We start from the raw sequence: 17,903 nt of genomic DNA on the forward strand, positions 1-17,903 counted from the left end.
CCGCTCCCCCCCCATGTCGCAGTTTTCCTCCGCAGCGGAGCCGCACCGGGCGGGAGGGGCGGCGGACGGCGGGGGGGGGAGGCGGGCGGGAACGGCATTGCCCCCCCATCCTACGCGGCAAACGCATTACCGGGGGACACAGAACCACAGGAAGGTTAAACCCCCCCCCCCCCCCACCCCGCACTCCCCATACAGGGGACCCTCCGTAAACCGGGGGCTGCACCCCACGACGGGAGGGTCCCCTTTTCTCCCCCCTCCCTCATCCCCGCAGCGCGGAGGGTGGAGGAGGCGGAGCGCGCCACTTGCCTCAGCCAATCGGCGGTGTGAATGCGCTGATTGACGGGCATCGCGGCCAATAGGAGCGCGGGGCGGGGGCGCTCGGCCCGCCCCCCCGGCCGGTATATAGTGGGGCGCCCGGGGGCGGCGGTAGCTGGTACTTGCGTCGATTCCTTGCTTGTCGGGACGAGTAGCCGAGCCTCAACCATGGTGAGGGGAGGGGGCTGGAAAAATGAGAAATAGGATGGGGATGGGCCCAGTGTATGGCGGGGTAAAGGAAGATGAAGGGCTGGATTTAGGAGAGGCGAAGGATTGGGGGAAAATGGGTCCGTGAGAGAGGAGGGGGAAGGACTGGCGGCAGGGAGAGATGGGGGACGGGAAATGGGGCTGGGGGATGTAAGGGTGGGGGGTTCAAGTCGAAAAGTTGGGATGGGATGGGGGGGCACGATGGGAGCCGTGTGTGGATAGAACAGGGGCTGGGGGTGTTGGGCAGGGATACAAGGTGAGGTCCTTGATGGAGGAAGCGAATCGGGGGGGGGGGGTCACAGCATTCCTGGGGTGGCCACACGTGGTCTCCAGTAGCCCACCGGTGGGGGCGGGGTCAGCCCGACCGTTACCGTTCCCGCGCGCGGGAAGGCGCGCGGCAGGGGCAGAACCCCGCCCCTCGCCGGGGGCACAGCCCCGCCCTTCCCGCATAGTCACCCTGCCCCCCTAAAATCCAACGCTGGGCCCCCCTAAAGCTCACTCCTCCCTTGAGCGCGAAGCTCCTTTTCCTGTTTTTTTGCCCCATTGAACTCGTAAGGCTCCATGGTTTCTTGCGGGGAGGGGGCCAGCGGCCACGCTCAGCTCCAGAACCCCCCCAAATTCCCCGCCGCGGGTGAGAGGAACGCGCGGAGCAGGTGGCGCGGGCAGGGAGCGGCCGGGAATGTGCGCGACCCTCCGGGGGTGACGCCATCGGCCCTTCCCTGCGGTTTCGGGTCAGCTGGTGCGCTCTGTGCCCCGCTGCAGCGCTGAGCTTCCTCTTCCTCCTCCTCCTCCTCCCGACCTCGCCCTGCCCAGGCTGCCCGGCTGGAAAATGTCCTCCCTGGGCGCCATTTGGGAGCAGATGGTGGCAGCTGCGGGGTGTGGGACCCCCACAGCTCTGCCCACAGGTGGCTGCAGTCTGTTCCTAAACATGGATGTCACCCAACACATCCCTCCGCGGATCCTGAGTGGCCCTACTGAAGTTCGGCCACTAGTTGGGGTGGTGCTAAGGCACAACTGGGGTTTTGGGGTGCTGAGCTTGAGCCCCGTGAGATCTCTTCATCCCGCAGAGGGCAGGATCCCATCTCCTGGGAGGGGCTGGATGGGACCACCGAAACTGAGTGCAGCGGGTGCATCTGGCCCCATCCAGTGCTGGGGTGGGAGAGAGAGGACACAAAAGGGGTGACCCGGTGCCGTGTGTGCCCCCACAGCGCGAGTGCATCTCCATCCACGTGGGCCAAGCGGGCGTGCAGATCGGCAATGCGTGCTGGGAGCTGTACTTGCCTGGAGCACGCATCCAGCCCGACGGGCAGATGCCCAGCGACAAGACCATCGGCGGGGGGGGACGACTCCTTCAACACCTTCTTCAGCGAAGACGGGCGCCGGCAAGCACGTGCCCCGGGCCGTGTTCGTGGACCTGGAGCCCACGGTGATCGGTGAAGGGCGCGGGGGGGCGGCGGCTGAGGCGGGGCGGGCGCTGGCGGCGGGCGCTGGGCGCTGACGGGCCCGGGGCTGTCCCTCCCCGCAGACGAGGTGCGCACCGGGACGTACCGGAGCTCTTCCACCCCGAGCAGCTGATCACGGGCAAGGAGGGATGCGGCCAACAACTACGCCCGCGGGCACTACACCATCGGCAAGGAGATCATCGACCTGGTCCTTGACCGCATCCGCAAGCTGGTGAGTGTGCTGTGGGGTCTCATGGGGTGGGTCCATCGCTGCGGGGGATGAGGGGACAAAAGGAAGCTGCAGGAGTTCCTGGGCAGGTCTTTCTCAGCCCATCAGCACTTTGGGGCAGAGGGTTGGGCTGTCCCAGGAAAGGACCTCCTGCCTTCCTGGTGGGACCTGTATGACCCCTGTTGTGCCTCCAGGATCTGGGTGGATTTGTTGTGAGTCACTTCTCAGCCTTCAGAGCATCCTGGCTCTCTATGGGGTCTGGATCCTCTGAGTAATCAGGATCAACTCCTTCCCTTCCCCTTGACCCGAGTCCCTTTACTCAGGGCTCTGCAGTTGCACCAGGCCAAGATGCGCACCCTGAGCATGGCGTGTTCCAGGAGTGCAATGGGGTTTGTGGGATTCTGTGTCAATTCTGTCCCTGGGAAAACCTTATTTCATCCCTTTTTTGAGGTCATGTGAGGTTTCTCCTTGATCTGGACTCTGATCCTGCTTGACCAACTGCTTATGAGCAGCTGTGCCAAGTATTTAACTCTTGCTGCGGCAGCTCAAGTGGATTCCGCCTTCCTTCAAGCAGATTGCCAGGGTCATGGAAGGAAGATGCTGAAGGGGAGAGGGCAGGAAGGGGTCTCTTTTCCTGAGGGCAGGTCATTTTGAATCACAGAGTGCTGTGGCTGGAAGTGGAGTGGGCACAGTCGCCCCAAAAGTCTTAAGATCCTCAGGGGAAATAATGTGTCTTCCTGTGCAAGCCAGTAGCCACTGAAGTTCAAAAGTACTGACAGTTTCTGTTGTTTTCCTCCTCCCACCTTGCAGGCTGACCAGTGCACAGGGCTGCAGGGCTTCCTGGTGTTCCACAGCTTTGGCGGTGGCACCGGCTCTGGCTTCACCTCCCTGCTGATGGAGCGTCTCTCTGTCGATTACGGCAAGAAGTCCAAGCTGGAGTTCTCCATCTACCCGGCCCCGCAGGTGTCCACGGCCGTGGTGGAGCCCTACAACTCCATCCTCACCACCCACACCACCCTGGAGCACTCCGACTGTGCCTTCATGGTGGACAACGAGGCCATCTATGACATCTGCCGCCGCAACCTGGACATCGAGCGCCCCACCTACACCAACCTGAACCGCCTCATCAGCCAGATCGTGTCCTCCATCACGGCCTCTCTGCGCTTTGACGGAGCCCTGACCGTCGACCTGACAGAATTCCAGACCAACTGGTGCCCTACCCCGCATTCACTTCCCTCTGGCCACCTACGCCCCGGTCATCTCTGCTGAGAAGGCTTATCACGAGCAGCTCTCAGTGGCCGAGATCACCAACGCCTGTTTTGAGCCGGCCAACCAGATGGTGAAGTGCGACCCGCGGCACGGCAAGTACATGGCGTGCTGCCTGCTGTACCGCGGGGACGTGGTGCCCAAGGATGTCAACGCCGCCATCGCCACCATCAAAACCAAACGTAGCATCCAGTTTGTGGACTGGTGCCCTACTGGTTTCAAGGTGGGCATCAACTACCAGCCGCCCACGGTGGTGCCCGGGGGTGACCTGGCCAAGGTGCAGCGCGCCGTGTGCATGCTGAGCAACACCACGGCCATCGCCGAGGCCTGGGCCCGCCTGGACCACAAGTTTGACCTGATGTACGCCAAGCGGGCGTTTGTGCACTGGTACGTGGGGGAGGGCATGGAGGAGGGAGAGTTCTCGGAGGCCCGTGAGGATATGGCTGCCCTGGAGAAGGATTATGAGGAGGTGGGGGTGGATTCTGTGGAAGGAGAGGGAGAGGAGGAAGGGGAGGAATACTAAACGCTGGGTTCCTTCTGTCGCTGTCGCATGTCCACGAAATGTCTGCTTCAAACACTTGAGCTTCCTTGTGCACTGCGTTGGGTTTGGCCCTGTGGGCCCCACCAGGGGTTTGCTGCCCTCTCGGATGTGATCATGCAGATTTTCCATGTGTCTGTACCGTGTCTGTGAATAAAAGGCTTTTAAGAGAAGCTACTCTGTGTTGGATACAAACCCTCTGTGTCAGCGCCTGCTCTCACCCGGCCGGCTGGCCCCATCCCGTGGGAAACAGACTGTCCCTATTGTCTGTGCCCAGCTGAGGGCAGCTGGCATAGTGCTGCTGCTACGGATGCCGTCCAGCCCTTCCCTGCTCTGCTGCCTGGGAAGGGTGAAGCCCCCACATCCCTGGATTCCACAGGGTGGGTCCTCACCGTGGTTACTGCTGGGCTCCTTCCTGAGCTCTCTGTGATCTGCCCTGCCCTGCGCGATGCCCCCAGCGCTCGGAAACCGTGTCCTGCCCCCGCGGCTCTCCGGGATTAACGCGCCCGGGATTAGCCGTGAACCGGGATTAGCTCCATCCCCGTTCTAATCCTGGGGGGCTGCGCTGGGGTCGCGGGAGCGGCGTGCCGACTCAGCCAATCAGCGTGCGGCACGCCGCTCTTCCACCAATCAGCTTCGCCTCATTCAAGCCTCGCAGCCAATGGGGGGCGGGGGGCGGGGCCTGCCGGTCTTCGAATACTTCGCAGCTGAGGAGCGGACGCGGTGGGCGGAGTCACGGGAGGGGCGGGGCCACGCGCGGCGGCGCTCGGCAGGACGCGGCGGGCTCGGAGCGGCGATTCCTGCGGTACCGGAGCGGCTGCACCGGGCTCCCGGTACCGGCCCTTCCGTCCTGCCCCTGCCCGCAGCAGCCCCGCCCGGCCCTGCCATGCTGGCCGCAGTATGGCCCCTGTGGAGCAGGACGTGCTGGCCGTGCGGGAGCAGCTCTTCCACGAGAGGGTCCGCGAGTGCATCGTGAGTGCCCGGGGGCCGCGGGGAGGGGCGGGGAGAGGTGGGAGCGGGGCTGGGAGCTCGCAGCCCTCCCTGGTCCGTGGGGATCGCCGGTGGCTACTCTACGGCCCGGTTTGTGTCGGTGCTCCACACCCCGTGTTTATCGGGGCCAGAGCCGCCGCGGCTGCGTGTGCCCGGCAGATAGCGGGGCGCAGGGCTGGACCCCGCTGAGCCTCTGCCGCCACCCCTCTGCCAGCTCCAGCTGTGCCAGCTGCGCTCCCGTTGTGCTGGGAGTGCTGGGATGTGGTGGGGTCAGAGCCGGTCCTTGTCCCCAGGCCAGCAGCTCGGTGTCAGCAGGAAGGGACCCGACAGAGCCCCTAAACCTCGGGTACCCACAGAAGGAGCCGGCTGGGTCTGCTCTTCTGCTCCCACCTGCCACAGGCTCAGGGATGGGAATGATCTGGATTCCATGGTGCTGGCACCATCCTAAGGGCCTTGGGATGCTGCATGCAGGGCAGCCAAGTGGGCTGTGACTGGCAGTGCCAAGGCTACCTTGCCACAATCGGTGCCTACAGGGAGGACCTGGTGGCTAGAGCCTGGCACCTGTGCCCTGGAGCCCCCCAAACCTTCATCCCAGGGAGTTACATCTCGCCCCTGGAGCTGCTGCCTTGGCACAGGCAGCACAAAAACTTATTGGCATGACTGAGTAAGGAGGTGTTGAGGCTCCCCCCACCAGGCAGGGCGCTGCTCTGGGGGGTACAGCCCATGGCAGGAGGGAACCTGAGGCCTGAGACCCTTCACTGGATGAGAGCAGGAGCAGGAGGAGCTGCTGGGCACTGCCATTCTGGGAGCCCAAAGCTCTGGGGGCTCCCTGCCACCCCACTGGCAGATCCTGGGGACCCCCAGTGACAGTCAGAGCACCCTCAGTCAGGCAGAAGGGAGGTGCCACAGCTGCTTCCCACTGCACCTGTGCCAAGGTGGAGGATTCAGGCGACCTTTCCTCATCCTGACGCGTCCCCAGCGGGATGAAAGGTCGGCGTGTTCCCTGAACATCGCCTGCTCTGGCTTGACCTCGGCGTTCCAGCGGGGGCGGGAGGGACACTGCCGATGTCCTTGGCGCCTGATTCAAGGCTGTTCCCGTGGCTCTGCTGGCTGCTGGTGCCAGCAAGGCGAGGGCTGTGGGATCAGGCACTTCAGGGATGTCCCAGGGGGTCACGGATTTGCCAGCACAGGTTGATGCAGAGCTGGGTGGGTTCTCAGCCCCCTGGCCTGGGTGCTGTGGGCACCCATGTGTGAACCCTGTGTGCAGCTCCCATTGAACAGGTAGGTGTGAGCACACGAGTGGGGTGTAACCAAGGCCAGGAGTGGAAAAACAAATAGGGTGGAGCTGACAAGCCCCAGGGCTAGTGGCATCACCAGGGGTAGGAGCCAGGAGCTGGGGTAAGAGTGCTGCCCTCAGGACATGCCCACACTCCTCTGCCCACAGATCTGTGCCCTGCTCTTCGCCAGCCTCTACATCCTCTGCCACTTCATCATAACCCACTTTAAGAAGCACACGGATTTCACAGGAGGTAAGAGAACTGCCAGAGCCAGGCAGCCCTTACAGCCACATTCATCCTCCTGAGAGTTCCTTCTGTCCCTCCACTGCTTTTGGCCTCCCCTGGGAGCCCCAGTCCTGCCACAGCCTGGTTGCTGTGACCACAATTGCTGCTGGGTGTCCAGCTGCCCTAGGTGGGAACAAAGCCCAAATTCCCTGGGAGGATTTCTGCAGCATTTGGAGAGGGAAGAACTTGGGCAGGGGGGTGATGCTCTGGGCAGCCCTGCCTCCCTCAGCCCATTGGTTTGGGATTTTGTCCCTGCAGTTCACGATGACGAGGATTGCTGCTGTCAACAGATTGGCGTTAAGTTCCTGTTTGTCCCCTTCCCTGATTCCTCCTCCTCAGCCAGGACACCGTGTGCTGTGGGTGCTGCTGATGCTGGGTGGCAGAGCTGTGACACCCAGAGGAGCCCTGACCCTGAGGTGATGCTTGTCCCTCGGGCAGGTTGGGGCTCTGTACCTTCACCCTGGCTGTGGCACTGGGTGCCGTCCTCCTCCTGCCCCTTCTCCATCATCAGCAAACGAGGTCCTGCTCTCCTTCCCCCAGAACTACTATATCCAGTGGCTGAAACGGGTCCCTTATTCATGGTGGGTGCACAGGATGACCCTGGGGTGTCCCCAAAATCTGTGGGTCACAGCTGCCCTGCCTGGGAGCTCACCCCATGCTGTTCTCTCTCTTCCAGGCCTCTGGAATTTGGTCTTCCTCTTTTCCAATATGTCCCTGGTCTTCCTCATGCCCTTTGCCTACTTTTTCACTGAGTCAGAGGGGTTTGCAGGATCCAAGAAGGTGGGTGATCCTACAAACCCCTGCCCCAAATGTGTCCCCCCTGTCCCCTCCTCTGTGGCTCCCTGCTAACCAGCCTCCTGCAGGGCATCATGGCCCAGGGTGTACGAGACATCGGTGGTTGCTGCTGCTGCTGACACTGCTGGTGCTGGGCATGGTCGGGTGGCCTCTGCCATCGTGGGCAACGATGATGCCAGTCGCCAGTCACTCTATGGTGGGTGCTGCTGGGCTCCCCCTGCTCCAGGGTCAGCCTCTGCTAATGAATGGGACAAGGGATGGGATCTCTGGTGCCACTGGCCTGATCCTGCTGTCTCCACAGATCTCTGGGAATATTATCTGCCCTACCTCTACTCCTGCATCTCTCTTTTTGGTGTCCTGCTTCTGCTGTGTAAGTTGTGTGCCCATGAGACCCTGCTGGTGCTTCATGCAGTTGGGGTCTGGTTCATGGCTGAAGCCTCCAGGATCCTTCTAGGGGTGTGGGGAGGGGTAGGCAGGGCACCTCCTTTTCAGCCTCTCCTCCTACCACAGTGTGCACCCCCTTTGGGCTCTCCATCATGTTCACTGTCACTGGAAAGCTGCTGGTGAAACCCCGGGTAAGGTGTCCCCCCCATCCCTCTGCCCCATCTTTGGGGGTGACTGCCCCCAGGGCTGCCTGGTCTCTCTCCTCTGGTATGGGGAGCCATTCATACACCCCTGCAGCCACTCACAGGCTCCTCACCCATCCCCAGCTCCTGGAAGACCTGGATGAGCAGCTGAGCTGCACGAGGTTTGAGGAAGCCGCTGTGTCCCACAGGATCCGCTCTGGTGGGTGCTGCTGGCTGGGAAAGGGGAGCGTGGGGTGGACTGGGGGCTCCTCTACCCAACCACATGGGAGCCCTCACCCTCCCCTGAGCCCCTTGGGTCTCCCCCCAGCAGGCAAAGCTTCCTGCTGGCTGAATCTGGACATGGAGATGCTGCGGGAGCAATTCTTTGCCATCCGGAGCAAGAGGCGGAAGCTGGGTGAGGATCCTGGCAGGGGCAAGGCCAGGACTGGGTTCCCTCCAGCTTGGCACTGGGAGCACTGGATCCCTGGCAGTCCATGCTCTGTGGGAGATGGGATGGGGGCTGTTACACCCCATCCTGGCACTTTGGGGTTTTCTCAGTGCTGTTCTCCCCTCTCACCTGGGCACATCCTCCCCACAGAGCTGCGGCACCGAGCATCGCCCTGGCAGAGGAACCTGGGCTACCCCCTGGCCATGCTGGGCCTCCTGGCACTGACAGTGAGTGGCCCTGGGCTACCAGGGGAGCTGGGGGGGTGTCCCTGTCCTCACCCCTGCCCTCACTCTCTCCCTGCTCCTCCCAGGGCATCTCTGTGCTCATTGTCTGCTTCCACGTCCTGGAGCTGCTGCTGGATGATGCTGCGATGCCACGGGGCATCCAGGTACCCAGGAGGGGGAAGGGACAGCTCAGGGTCGTGTCCCTCACAAGGCCTGGGGACCATTCCTCCCCAACCTGTGCCCTTCTATTCCTGCAGGATGCATCCCTGGGCCAGGTTTCCTTCTCCATCTTTGGTTCCTTTGGAGCTGCACTGCAGGTTGTCCTCATTTTGTATCCTTCAAGCGGGCACTTGTGTCCCCCAGCGATGTCCTCTGTGTCCCCAACACTGTTCCCAGCACCATCCCACCCTGTTTTCCTCCTTAACACTCCTTGCAGCTACCTGATGGTCTCCTCTGTCGTGGGCTTCTACAGCTCTCCCCTGTTCACTCGCCTGTTGCCAGAGCGACAGGACACCCCCCTCACCAAGGTGGGAGCAGCAGGATGGGGTTGGGGGGTTTCTGTGGGGGTGCAAGACCCTGTTCCCCCCAGTGTGTCCCTGTGCACTGCTTGTGGTGTCCCCATGTGGGAGAACAGTGGTTCCACAGTGCTTCCCTGGCATTTGGAAAGCCCCTTCCCCAGCCTGGGGGCTCCCTGCAGCAGCACAGCCCCTCCAAACCTCCTCCTTCTCCCCAGATCATCGGGAACTGTGTCTCCCTGCTGGTGCTCAGCTCAGCACTGCCTGTCTTCTCCAGGACACTGGGTGAGCCTCTCACAGGGATCAGGGTGATGCACTGGATGGGGGTGTCCCCAGATTGGGGTGCCCTGACCAGTGTACCCCACCCCTGTGCAGGGATCACCCGTTTGACCTCCTGGGGGATTTTGGCGCTTCAACTGGTTGGGGAACTTCTACATTGTATTCCGTACAACATGGGCTTTGCGGGGCTCACCACGCTCGTGCCTGGTGAAAAGGGTCTCCTGGGCAGTCCAGGCCGAGCTCAATCCGTGCCTTTGGTGAGGACAGGGGGACACAGGGTATGGCTGCTGAGGGGTCCCCTGTCCCCCACTTTGTCTCTTCACACCTTTTCCTGTATCCAGGTCTGCACAAGCTGCCGCTGCCCGTGACGCGCTGCCGGAACCCGCAGCAAGCCCTGCTAGGGCTGGGGGACAGGGACGTGTCCCCCCCCTGCTGTGGTGGCTCCAGGGTGGCTGCCAGCCACAGAGGTGGCCCTTATAGCACCTGGTACCTCAGGGACATCAGAGCCCCTCAGGGAACCTTTGGGGGTTGCCCCCACCTTCTCTGCCTCAGCGTTTTTGTGCTACTGAGCCTTGGCCTTGAGCCCATCACCCACGGGGCGTGCTGGCTGCAGCCCCCCCAAACCCCTGTTTACAAACCTACCTGCAAAGAATGGCTGGGCTCCCCTGACCTCCCCTGGCTGCTCCTGGGGTCTGGCTGAGTTTTAGACTTGCCCCCACCTGGGGGCGCTGTCCTGACACTGTGGGAGGGGGTCGTGTGCTCCTACCCAGAGTCACTCCACCACTCCATCCCTGTGTCAACTCTGGGGCTGTAGGGGGGGCACGGGTTGTCCCACCCCTGCTCCGAGGCTCTTGGGGTCCCTAATAGGGGGGCCTGGGGAGCAGGGGACAGCCCCACCTCACCCCACCTCGGCAGCTTAGTGTGATGCATACATCGGGTCTCTGTTACCACAGAACTTGTTTGGAGAAATAAATAGTGACTGTTTTTATATAAAAATAATTTAATCTGGGGGTTTTATTCCTCCCGAGGGCAGGGCCGAGTAGGAAGAGGGCAGGGGTGGGGTGTCCCTGCCTTGGGGAGGTCACAGTCCTGCCCCTCCTTATGGCCCCTATGGGGCCATAATTAACCCTCTTCCTGGTTGGGGTTAACGAGCTTCTTCCATGCAGGGCCACAGGCGAGGGCAGCTTCCTGCGTGCTGCCGGGGCTGAGGGACCCCGGGGGTGTTGGGGGGCTCCGGGAGGCTTCGGGGTACGGCCTGAGCTACCCCAAGTGAGGGGCAAAGCAGAGGCTTCACCTCCTGGGATGGAGCGGAAACTGCCCGGGAAGGGACCCCCACCCATCCTGCCCCGGCTGGGGCCGAGCCAGGCGCCCCCCGCTCCTCCATGGCGGGGGTGGGGGGACCCAAGCCCCCCCTCATCAACCCCCCCCCCCGGCTGGGGCCGAGCAGGAAGCGCAGGAAACCTGGTTTATATTGCAGGAAATGAGGCCATCGGTGCCCGCGATTTCCCCGCGACCTGTTCCCCTCCCAGTCACCCCGGGTTGGCACCGGGGCTGTGGGGAAGCTGTGGGGGGGCCGTGGCGGCCGGGACCCCCCTCCCACGACCCACTCCCAACCCTCCAGAACCCCGCTGCTGCCTCATGCGCTCGTCGGGACCCGCGGTGCCCGCGGGCTCTTCGCCGGGAGCTCCGGGGTGCCGCGTCGGGGGACACGGTCCCGGTCCCGGTCCCGGTCCCGGGGGTTCCCCGCTCCTGGAGCCGCCCATATCCCTGTTAGATCCCGGTGCCGGTTCCGGAGCAGCCCGGCCCCATCCCCGGCGGTACCTGCATCCCTGGCGTAGCCCGGTGCCGGTGCGGGGGTGCCGGGGCGCGGAGGGGCCGGCCGGGGCAGGGCAGCCCGGCGGGGGCGGCCCCGGGGGATGTGGCCGCCGCTGCCGCCGCTGCCGAGGGCCGGCTCCGAGGCGGGGCCCGGAGGGGCTGCCCAGCGCCGGAGCCGAGCGGCCGCGGTGGGGGCAGCCCGGCCGGGGCGGCTGAGGGCGGCGCACGTGCCGAGCAGCACCCGAGGCAGTCGGTACCGGGGGCTGGGCCAGGAACGGGGACCGGGACCGAGCAGAGGGGACCGGGGTAGTGCCAGAGAGAGCAGGGTCCCGGGAGCGGGGCTGTGCCAAGGGGACGGAGCAGGTGCAGATACCGGCGGCACAGGCTAGAATAACGAGGGTCCTCGGTGCAAGTGACAGCGGGAGGATAACAAGGACGGGGACTAGGAGAAAGGAGTCCCCGATCCCAACAGGCGGTGACAGGAGAGATTCCAGGACCAGAATCGCGGCGCTCGGATCGGATAAGGGGAGGTTCCAGTACCGGAGCGCAGTGCCGGGACCGTGGAGAGGAGGGGGCGACAGAGTGCGGGATTTAGACGGGAAGGGGGAGCAGGACTGGGACGCAGGGTAAGATCCCGGTGCCGGTCCCGGGACAGCCTCAGGAGCCGGGTGCCCTGTGCCAGTGCCAGGGCAGTGCCCGGAGCTGGGTGACGGTGCCCGCTGCTGGGACGCAGATCTGAGAGGGTTTTTCCCTAAGGCTTGGACTGTGTCGGGGACCAGGACCGGACCGGGGTGCAGCGCCAGGCGAGGGGGTGCTGGTACCGTGGGCGCGCAACCGCGGCGCTCCGCGTGGGTGGCGGCACCGGCGGGTGGGGCACGAGGGGTGGTCAATCGTCCCGAGCGGCCCGCGGATCCCACAGCAGCGACGGGACCGTGGGTGTGAGAAGGAAACGGCGCCGACCCGCCCCTGGCACCCGAGACCATCTAAAAGCTTCGGGGCCGCCACACCGGGACCATGCCCGCCCCAGCCGCCCGTGCCCCCGGCGACTGAGCGGGACCCGTGGAGGCAGCGGTGCCCGGCGGGCGGGATGCCCCGGTGGAGGCCGCTCGCCCTCGTCCTGCTCGGGCTCACCGCCTGCCTGCTGGCCGCGCCGGTGCTGTGGCTGCGGCCCGGGTCGGGGGCCCGGTGGGGCGACGGCGGCTGGGGCGGCGGCAGCTTTCGCCTCTGCTGTACAAGCAGTTCGTGCCCAACGTGCCCGAGCAGACGCTGGGGGCGAGCGGGAAGGCGGAGGGCAAAGTGCTGCGGGGCTCGGAGCGCTTCAGGGAGCTGGTGCCCAACTACAACCCCGACATCATCTTCAAGGACGAGGAGAACACGGGGGCGGACCGGCTCATGACCGAGGTGGGGGCTGCGCCCGGCCCGGTCCGGCCTCGCTCCCGGGGACGCGGGGGCGCGGGGCGGCAGAGGGGATGGGCGGGATCACAGCGGACCCTCGACAGGGCTTCTGGACCTTTCTCAGCCAGCACCGACCCTCTCAAGGGCTCACGGAGCTTTCCCGGCCGCCACTGATCCCCTCCAGGGTGCACCGATAATCCCGGGGCTCACGGATTCTCCCGAGTGGCACAGACCCTCCCTGGGATCACGGAGCCTCCCGGGGCGCAGGGTTCCTGCCGGGCACGGTGTCTCACCCCGATCCCCTGCTCCTTTCCACGGCCCTTGGCAGCGGCGCGGCAGCACCGGAGCCCCCGGGACGAGGCGGTCCCGCCGCATTATGCATTCGGGACCGTCGGGATTAACGGGACGGGATGGCACCGGGGGCACGAGATACCGGCGGCTCCACCCCTCCAGCGCCGCCGCGCCTAGGGTCAGCGCGGAGGGGGAGGCCCCGGTACCCCGATAGTCAAGGGGAATTCTGGGCGGCGGGAGCCCGGGACGCGCCGCGCACCCGTCCGGGATGCTCACAGTTGCCATGGCGAGGGGCGGCCCCGCGGTCGCCATGGCGACGGGGGATGCTGCGAGTGGTCCAGGCGGCGCGGCAGCTCCCGCGAGTCGGGACGGCGGAGGCGGCGGGGCCGGGCGGCGGGACTCGGCGGGGCCGCGGGCGCGGAGCGGCCCGGGGTGCGGGTGGCTGAAAGAGCCTTTTGTGGCTGGCTGGCGGCATTCCCGGGGCCTGAGGTCAGCTCCGGGCTGGAAGGCGCCTATTGTGGCCGGGCCGGGCCGGGCCGGGCCAAGCGCATTCCTGCCCCCCCGCCGCTGCCGCCCCCCCGGCACGGCCGCCCCGGGCCCGCGCCCCGCACTGCCGCCCCCGCGGCCCCGCGCTCCCGGGAGCTTTGTTGAACGGAGGAGGGAGGGGGCACTGGGGAACTGAGGGACGCTGTGACCTCAGTGGCTGCGGTGGGCACGGGGACTGTTCTGACTCCTGCTCCCCATGGTGATGCTGCCAGTGCTGATGGGCAGAGGGACCCCACAACTGCCTGGGACACCCCGCTCCTCCCGTCAGCCCAGATCCGCTGCTGGTTCAGGGTCAGCTGCCCCCCAGCTCTGCTTCACAGCCCCCCCACCAGGTTAATCAGTCACGGCTGTGGCCGCAGGGAAGGTGACACTGTCCTGGTGCCCGTCCCGGTCCCTTGCCTGTTCTGCCCGGCTGCCTGTGGAGCAGCTCCACCACGGGACCCCAGGGCACGTTAACGTTCAACCTGCATCCATGCAGGGGGGCAGCTCGGCCGTGACCTTCGCTGCACCCTGGAGGGGCACCATATCTGCCCCCACAGCAGCCCCTCTGGGCTCCCTCAAAGCTGGTCTGGTGTCCATCTGTCCCTGTGGGGTCCCTGTCTGTTGTGGGGAGGGTGACACCAGTGCTGGCGTGTCCCCACAGCGCTGCAAGGAGCGTGTGAACTCGCTGGCCATTGCGGTGATGAACATGTGGCCGGGGGTGAAGCTGCGGGTGACAGAGGGCTGGGACGAGGACGGGCACCACCTCCCCGACTCCCTGCACTACGAGGGTCGAGCACTGGACATCACCACGTCCGACCGTGACCGCCACAAGTACGGCATGCTGGCACGGCTGGCCGTGGAGGCCGGCTTCGACTGGGTCTACTACGAATCCAAGGCACACATCCACGTTTCTGTCAAAGCAGGTACTACCCAGAAGGGGCTTCCACCAGGGCAGGGGGCTGCCATCCCCATAAACATCCCAGCCTACAGTCTTGCAGCCTCTTGACATCCTGGATCCATGTGGGATTATTGTTCCAGCTGGTGTCTGGCCCAGAGGGTTCAGCCAGTCCAGCTCCCCCTGGCCTACCTGGCCCTCTGATAGGCAGAAACCTCACTTTCCCCTCCAAATTTTGGCTGGATTGAGATAACCTTGAGGTTCAGCTCCTGGTGAGGGGAATAGCAATGCAGCTCCCAGCCCTGCAGCCTCCAGCTCTGCAGGCCACAACCTCACAGTTGCTCCAGCCAGCAGTTCCCATCCAGTCCAGAAGTGACAATTGACAGAAAGTGAAAATGGCCATAAATGTCACCGTTCCAGCCCGGAACAAAGGGCGTCAGTGCAGGGTGGACAAAGGGGCCCTGCAGCGTTCAGGAGCTGCATGCAGGAACTGGGGCAGCTTTGGAAAATACCCGCTTTGTTCCGGGGGTGGTTTGGGGGTTGCCGTTTCCCCTCTGGAGGTGGTGGCCCGGTGGAGGTGGCCAATGGAGACACCAATAACTTTCTCCTTCCTCCCAGATAACTCTCTGGCTGTCCGCACCGGCGGCTGCTTCCCCGGCCACGCCACGGTGACTCTGGAGAGCGGCGAGCGCCGGGGCCTGGCTGAGCTGCGCCAGGGCGACTGGGTGCTGGGCGCCGAGCCAGGCGGGCGCCTGGTGCCCACCGAGGTGCTGCTGTTCCTCGACCGGGACCTGGGCCAGCGCGCCTCCTTCGTGGCCATCGAGACGGCCAGCCCGGCCCAGCGGCTGCTGCTCACCCCATCCCACCTGGTGTTCGCCGCCCGCGGGGCGGCCAATGGCTCGGCCGCCTTCCTGCCCATCTTCGCCCGCCGCGTGCGCCCCGGCGACGCCGTGCTGGCCCACGGGGCTGGCGGGCAGGGGCTGCGCCCCACCAGGGTGCTGAGGGTGTCACGGGAGGACGGCGTGGGGGTTTTTGCCCCTCTCACTTCCCATGGCACCTTGCTGGTCAATGGGGTGCTGGCATCCTGCTATGCCGTCCTGGAGAGTCACCGCTGGGCTCACCGGGCGTTCGCCCCTCTCCGCCTGTTCCACGGGCTGCTCTCGCTGCTGCCAGCCCACCCCGAGGGGGGCAATGGGACGGTGCCAGAGGTGGGCATGCACTGGTACTCCCGCCTGCTCTACCGGCTGGCTGGGGGCGTGCTGGGCCAGGAGGCCCTGCAGGTCTAGGGGTCCCTGCCCCCCCAGTCAGCACACGGCAAGTGATGCCGCACTCTGGATGCCTCACAGGGGGGCTCCAGATCTGGGCACCCCTCGGAGTTGGGGAGGAGAAACAGGGGCACCCCTGGTGCTGTGGGGAGGGTGGGGCTCAGCACTGCCCTGGGGCACAGCCTTGTCCTGTGTCCTAGAGCCCCCCATGGTCAGCTCCCCATGCCTGGACCCCCAAATTCTCTCCTGGTATTTATTGCTTTATTAACCACTGCGCTGGGGCTGGAGTTGGTGCCTGTCAAGCCACAGCCAGGCACCACCAGACCCTGTCTAGGGCCAAATCCAGCTGGGGGGGATGCCAAAAGCACCCCAACACTGAGCACTTGACAGCAGTTCCTGTCCATTGCCCTGTTCTGTCTGTGTCTGTCACCACAGTGTCCCTGTCCCTGCACCACAGGGTGGCTGGATGGAGTGTCTGCTGTGGGCACTGGGTGTCTGCCACAGGCATGGGCATCCCGTGCCAGGTCCAACTCTAACCATGCTAACTGCTAACCCTCCCTGCTTGAGAGTTTTATTTTTCTATTTATAAATGGTAATATAAATGTCCCCCATGCCTGCCTGCCTGCCCTGGCAGTGGGGCTCACCCTATGGGGCAGGGGGCAGCGTGCTTTTAACCACTTCAGTTTAAAAAACAAAAGAAACACTACTATTTAATTGTTTGGAAAAATAAAGAAAGTCTATGACCCTATTGAAGCCGTGGCTGGAATGTGTAAGGATGGGATGGGGAATATGGAGGGGCTGGAACTGACCATCCCAGGGGGCTGGGGGTCCCTGAAACTGGGCATCCTGAGGGGCTGGAGTATTCCAGGGGCTGGGGTTCACTTGGGTGGGGGACAGGCATTCCAAGCATCCAGATGGGGTATCTTGGAACTGGTTAGGGCATTTCAGGGGGCTGGGGTATCCCTTGGGGTTTGACACCCTGGGGCTCTGGTGCTGGATTAGGGAGCCCCATTCCCCTTGGACTTTCTGGCCCCCAAATGGGCAAAAAACTCTCATTCCCCTCCAGATTTTGGCTAGATGGAGACAATCTCCTGACTCAGTTTCTGGTGAGGGGAACAGCAATGCAGCCCTCAGGGGCTGGGGTATCCCCAGAGGGGTGTGGGTCTCTGGCACCAGAGTTGGGAAACTGGGGTATTCCCAGGCTGGGGACCCCTGAAGTTTGAGCCAGGCATCGCGAGAGTGGCTGGGGATCCCTGGGGCAGGGGGTCAAACATCCTGAAATACCCCTGGGGGCCTGCTGAGGGGGACCACGATGGGAATCTCGGGGAGCAGGAGGTGCGTGCGGGTGTTCCCGGGTGTTTCTGGGCTGGGACAGGCTGGGGGGACACGTGGAAGAACCAGAACCCTCTTTCCCCCCCCCCCCATTCCCACTGAGAAGCGCGACCACCACGTGGCCACGGCCCTTCCCTCCGTTTTTCATGAATGGAGAGCCCGTTGGTGCATTGCGCCTGCGCGGTCTCTGGGCCCCGCCCCCCTCGCCCCGGCTCAGCCAATGGCAGCGGGCGGGCGCTGTTGTGGTCACGTGCCGCCGCCGCTGTAGTGGCGCTGGCCCCGCCCCCTCCGGCTCGGCGCGCGCTTTTATTGCGCCGTTTGCCGCGCCCGCCCGTCCCGCACCGCCAAATTCCCACCCTCGGTTCCCGCGCCCTGGGGGGATCGGCCCGGGGGTGTCCTGAGCTCCGGAGAGCGCTGCTGCCCTCTGGGGGTCCCTCCCTCCTCACGGGGCTGCTCCACTGGGGATTACCGGGCACGGCGGGTGCACCGGAGGGGTTCAGCACCATGGGTCGGCACCATCGTGGGGATTTGGGGCCGTGTTCAGCCTTGGCTGCCTCCCCAGGACCCCCTGTAGCCCCCCCCCCGGAAAGGGGTTCCCGTCTCTCTGTGCGGCTCCATCCCCTGTCCCGGGGTGAAGCCGGGACCACCCAGCCGTGTTTTTTCCCCCCGCTCCTGTAAAACATCCCTGGCCCGCCAGTTTGTGGAGGGAAAGTTCATGGAGTGCTACGAGCCCACGGTGGAGAGCAGTAATTCCCACTCGGGAGGTGGGTGGGGGGGCTCCCTGCCCGGGGCCCCTCTTCCTGATACCTTCTGGGACCCCAGGTGATGAGGACAGATGTGTCCCCACTTATGTGGGGGGTGGGTTGTGCCCCAAAACCTTTTGCTGGGGGCTGAGGCGCCCCTGGAATGAGGTGGAAGCGGGTCTGAGCCCTGCAGGGAGGATTTGGGGGTCCCAGGCAGCCCCCCTGACCTGGTGCCACCCTTGCAGCCCACAACAAGATGGTGG

General features: G+C 64.6%; 2 protein-coding genes and 1 pseudogene across 3 annotated transcripts; all 3 read left to right on the plus strand.

Moving 5' to 3' along the window:
- The first annotated feature begins 468 nt into the window (after positions 1-468).
- On the plus strand, positions 469-4,174 carry LOC306813585 (tubulin alpha-1B chain-like; annotated as a pseudogene). Its single transcript, XR_013777865.1, has 4 exons — positions 469-486; positions 1,731-1,955; positions 2,048-2,196; positions 3,004-4,174. The product of XR_013777865.1 is annotated as a tubulin alpha-1B chain-like (transcript).
- A 566-nt stretch (positions 4,175-4,740) lies between these two features.
- Positions 4,741-9,916, plus strand: LMBR1L (limb development membrane protein 1 like). Its single transcript, XM_079329297.1, is given in 30 exon segments — positions 4,741-4,969; positions 6,432-6,516; positions 6,808-6,824; positions 6,826-6,845; positions 6,988-7,042; positions 7,044-7,061; positions 7,063-7,110; positions 7,112-7,130; positions 7,226-7,329; positions 7,413-7,424; positions 7,426-7,449; positions 7,451-7,484; positions 7,487-7,540; positions 7,646-7,714; positions 7,855-7,919; positions 8,055-8,130; positions 8,239-8,325; positions 8,509-8,585; positions 8,669-8,746; positions 8,840-8,913; positions 9,019-9,109; positions 9,316-9,382; positions 9,473-9,478; positions 9,481-9,504; positions 9,507-9,539; positions 9,542-9,576; positions 9,578-9,619; positions 9,621-9,633; positions 9,718-9,755; positions 9,757-9,916. Coding segments are annotated over 30 exon segments (1,458 nt in total). The 5' UTR covers positions 4,741-4,897; the 3' UTR covers positions 9,778-9,916.
- An 894-nt stretch (positions 9,917-10,810) lies between these two features.
- On the plus strand, positions 10,811-16,313 carry DHH (desert hedgehog signaling molecule). The gene is given in 5 exon segments (XM_079329288.1): positions 10,811-12,350; positions 12,352-12,369; positions 12,371-12,592; positions 14,067-14,328; positions 14,919-16,313. Coding segments are annotated over 5 exon segments (1,242 nt in total). The 5' UTR covers positions 10,811-12,278; the 3' UTR covers positions 15,587-16,313.
- The last annotated feature ends 1,590 nt before the right edge of the window (positions 16,314-17,903 follow it).

This window comes from Erithacus rubecula, assembly GCF_903797595.1.
Source record: "Erithacus rubecula genome assembly, chromosome: 31".
NCBI classification, from domain to species: domain Eukaryota; kingdom Metazoa; phylum Chordata; class Aves; order Passeriformes; family Muscicapidae; genus Erithacus; species Erithacus rubecula.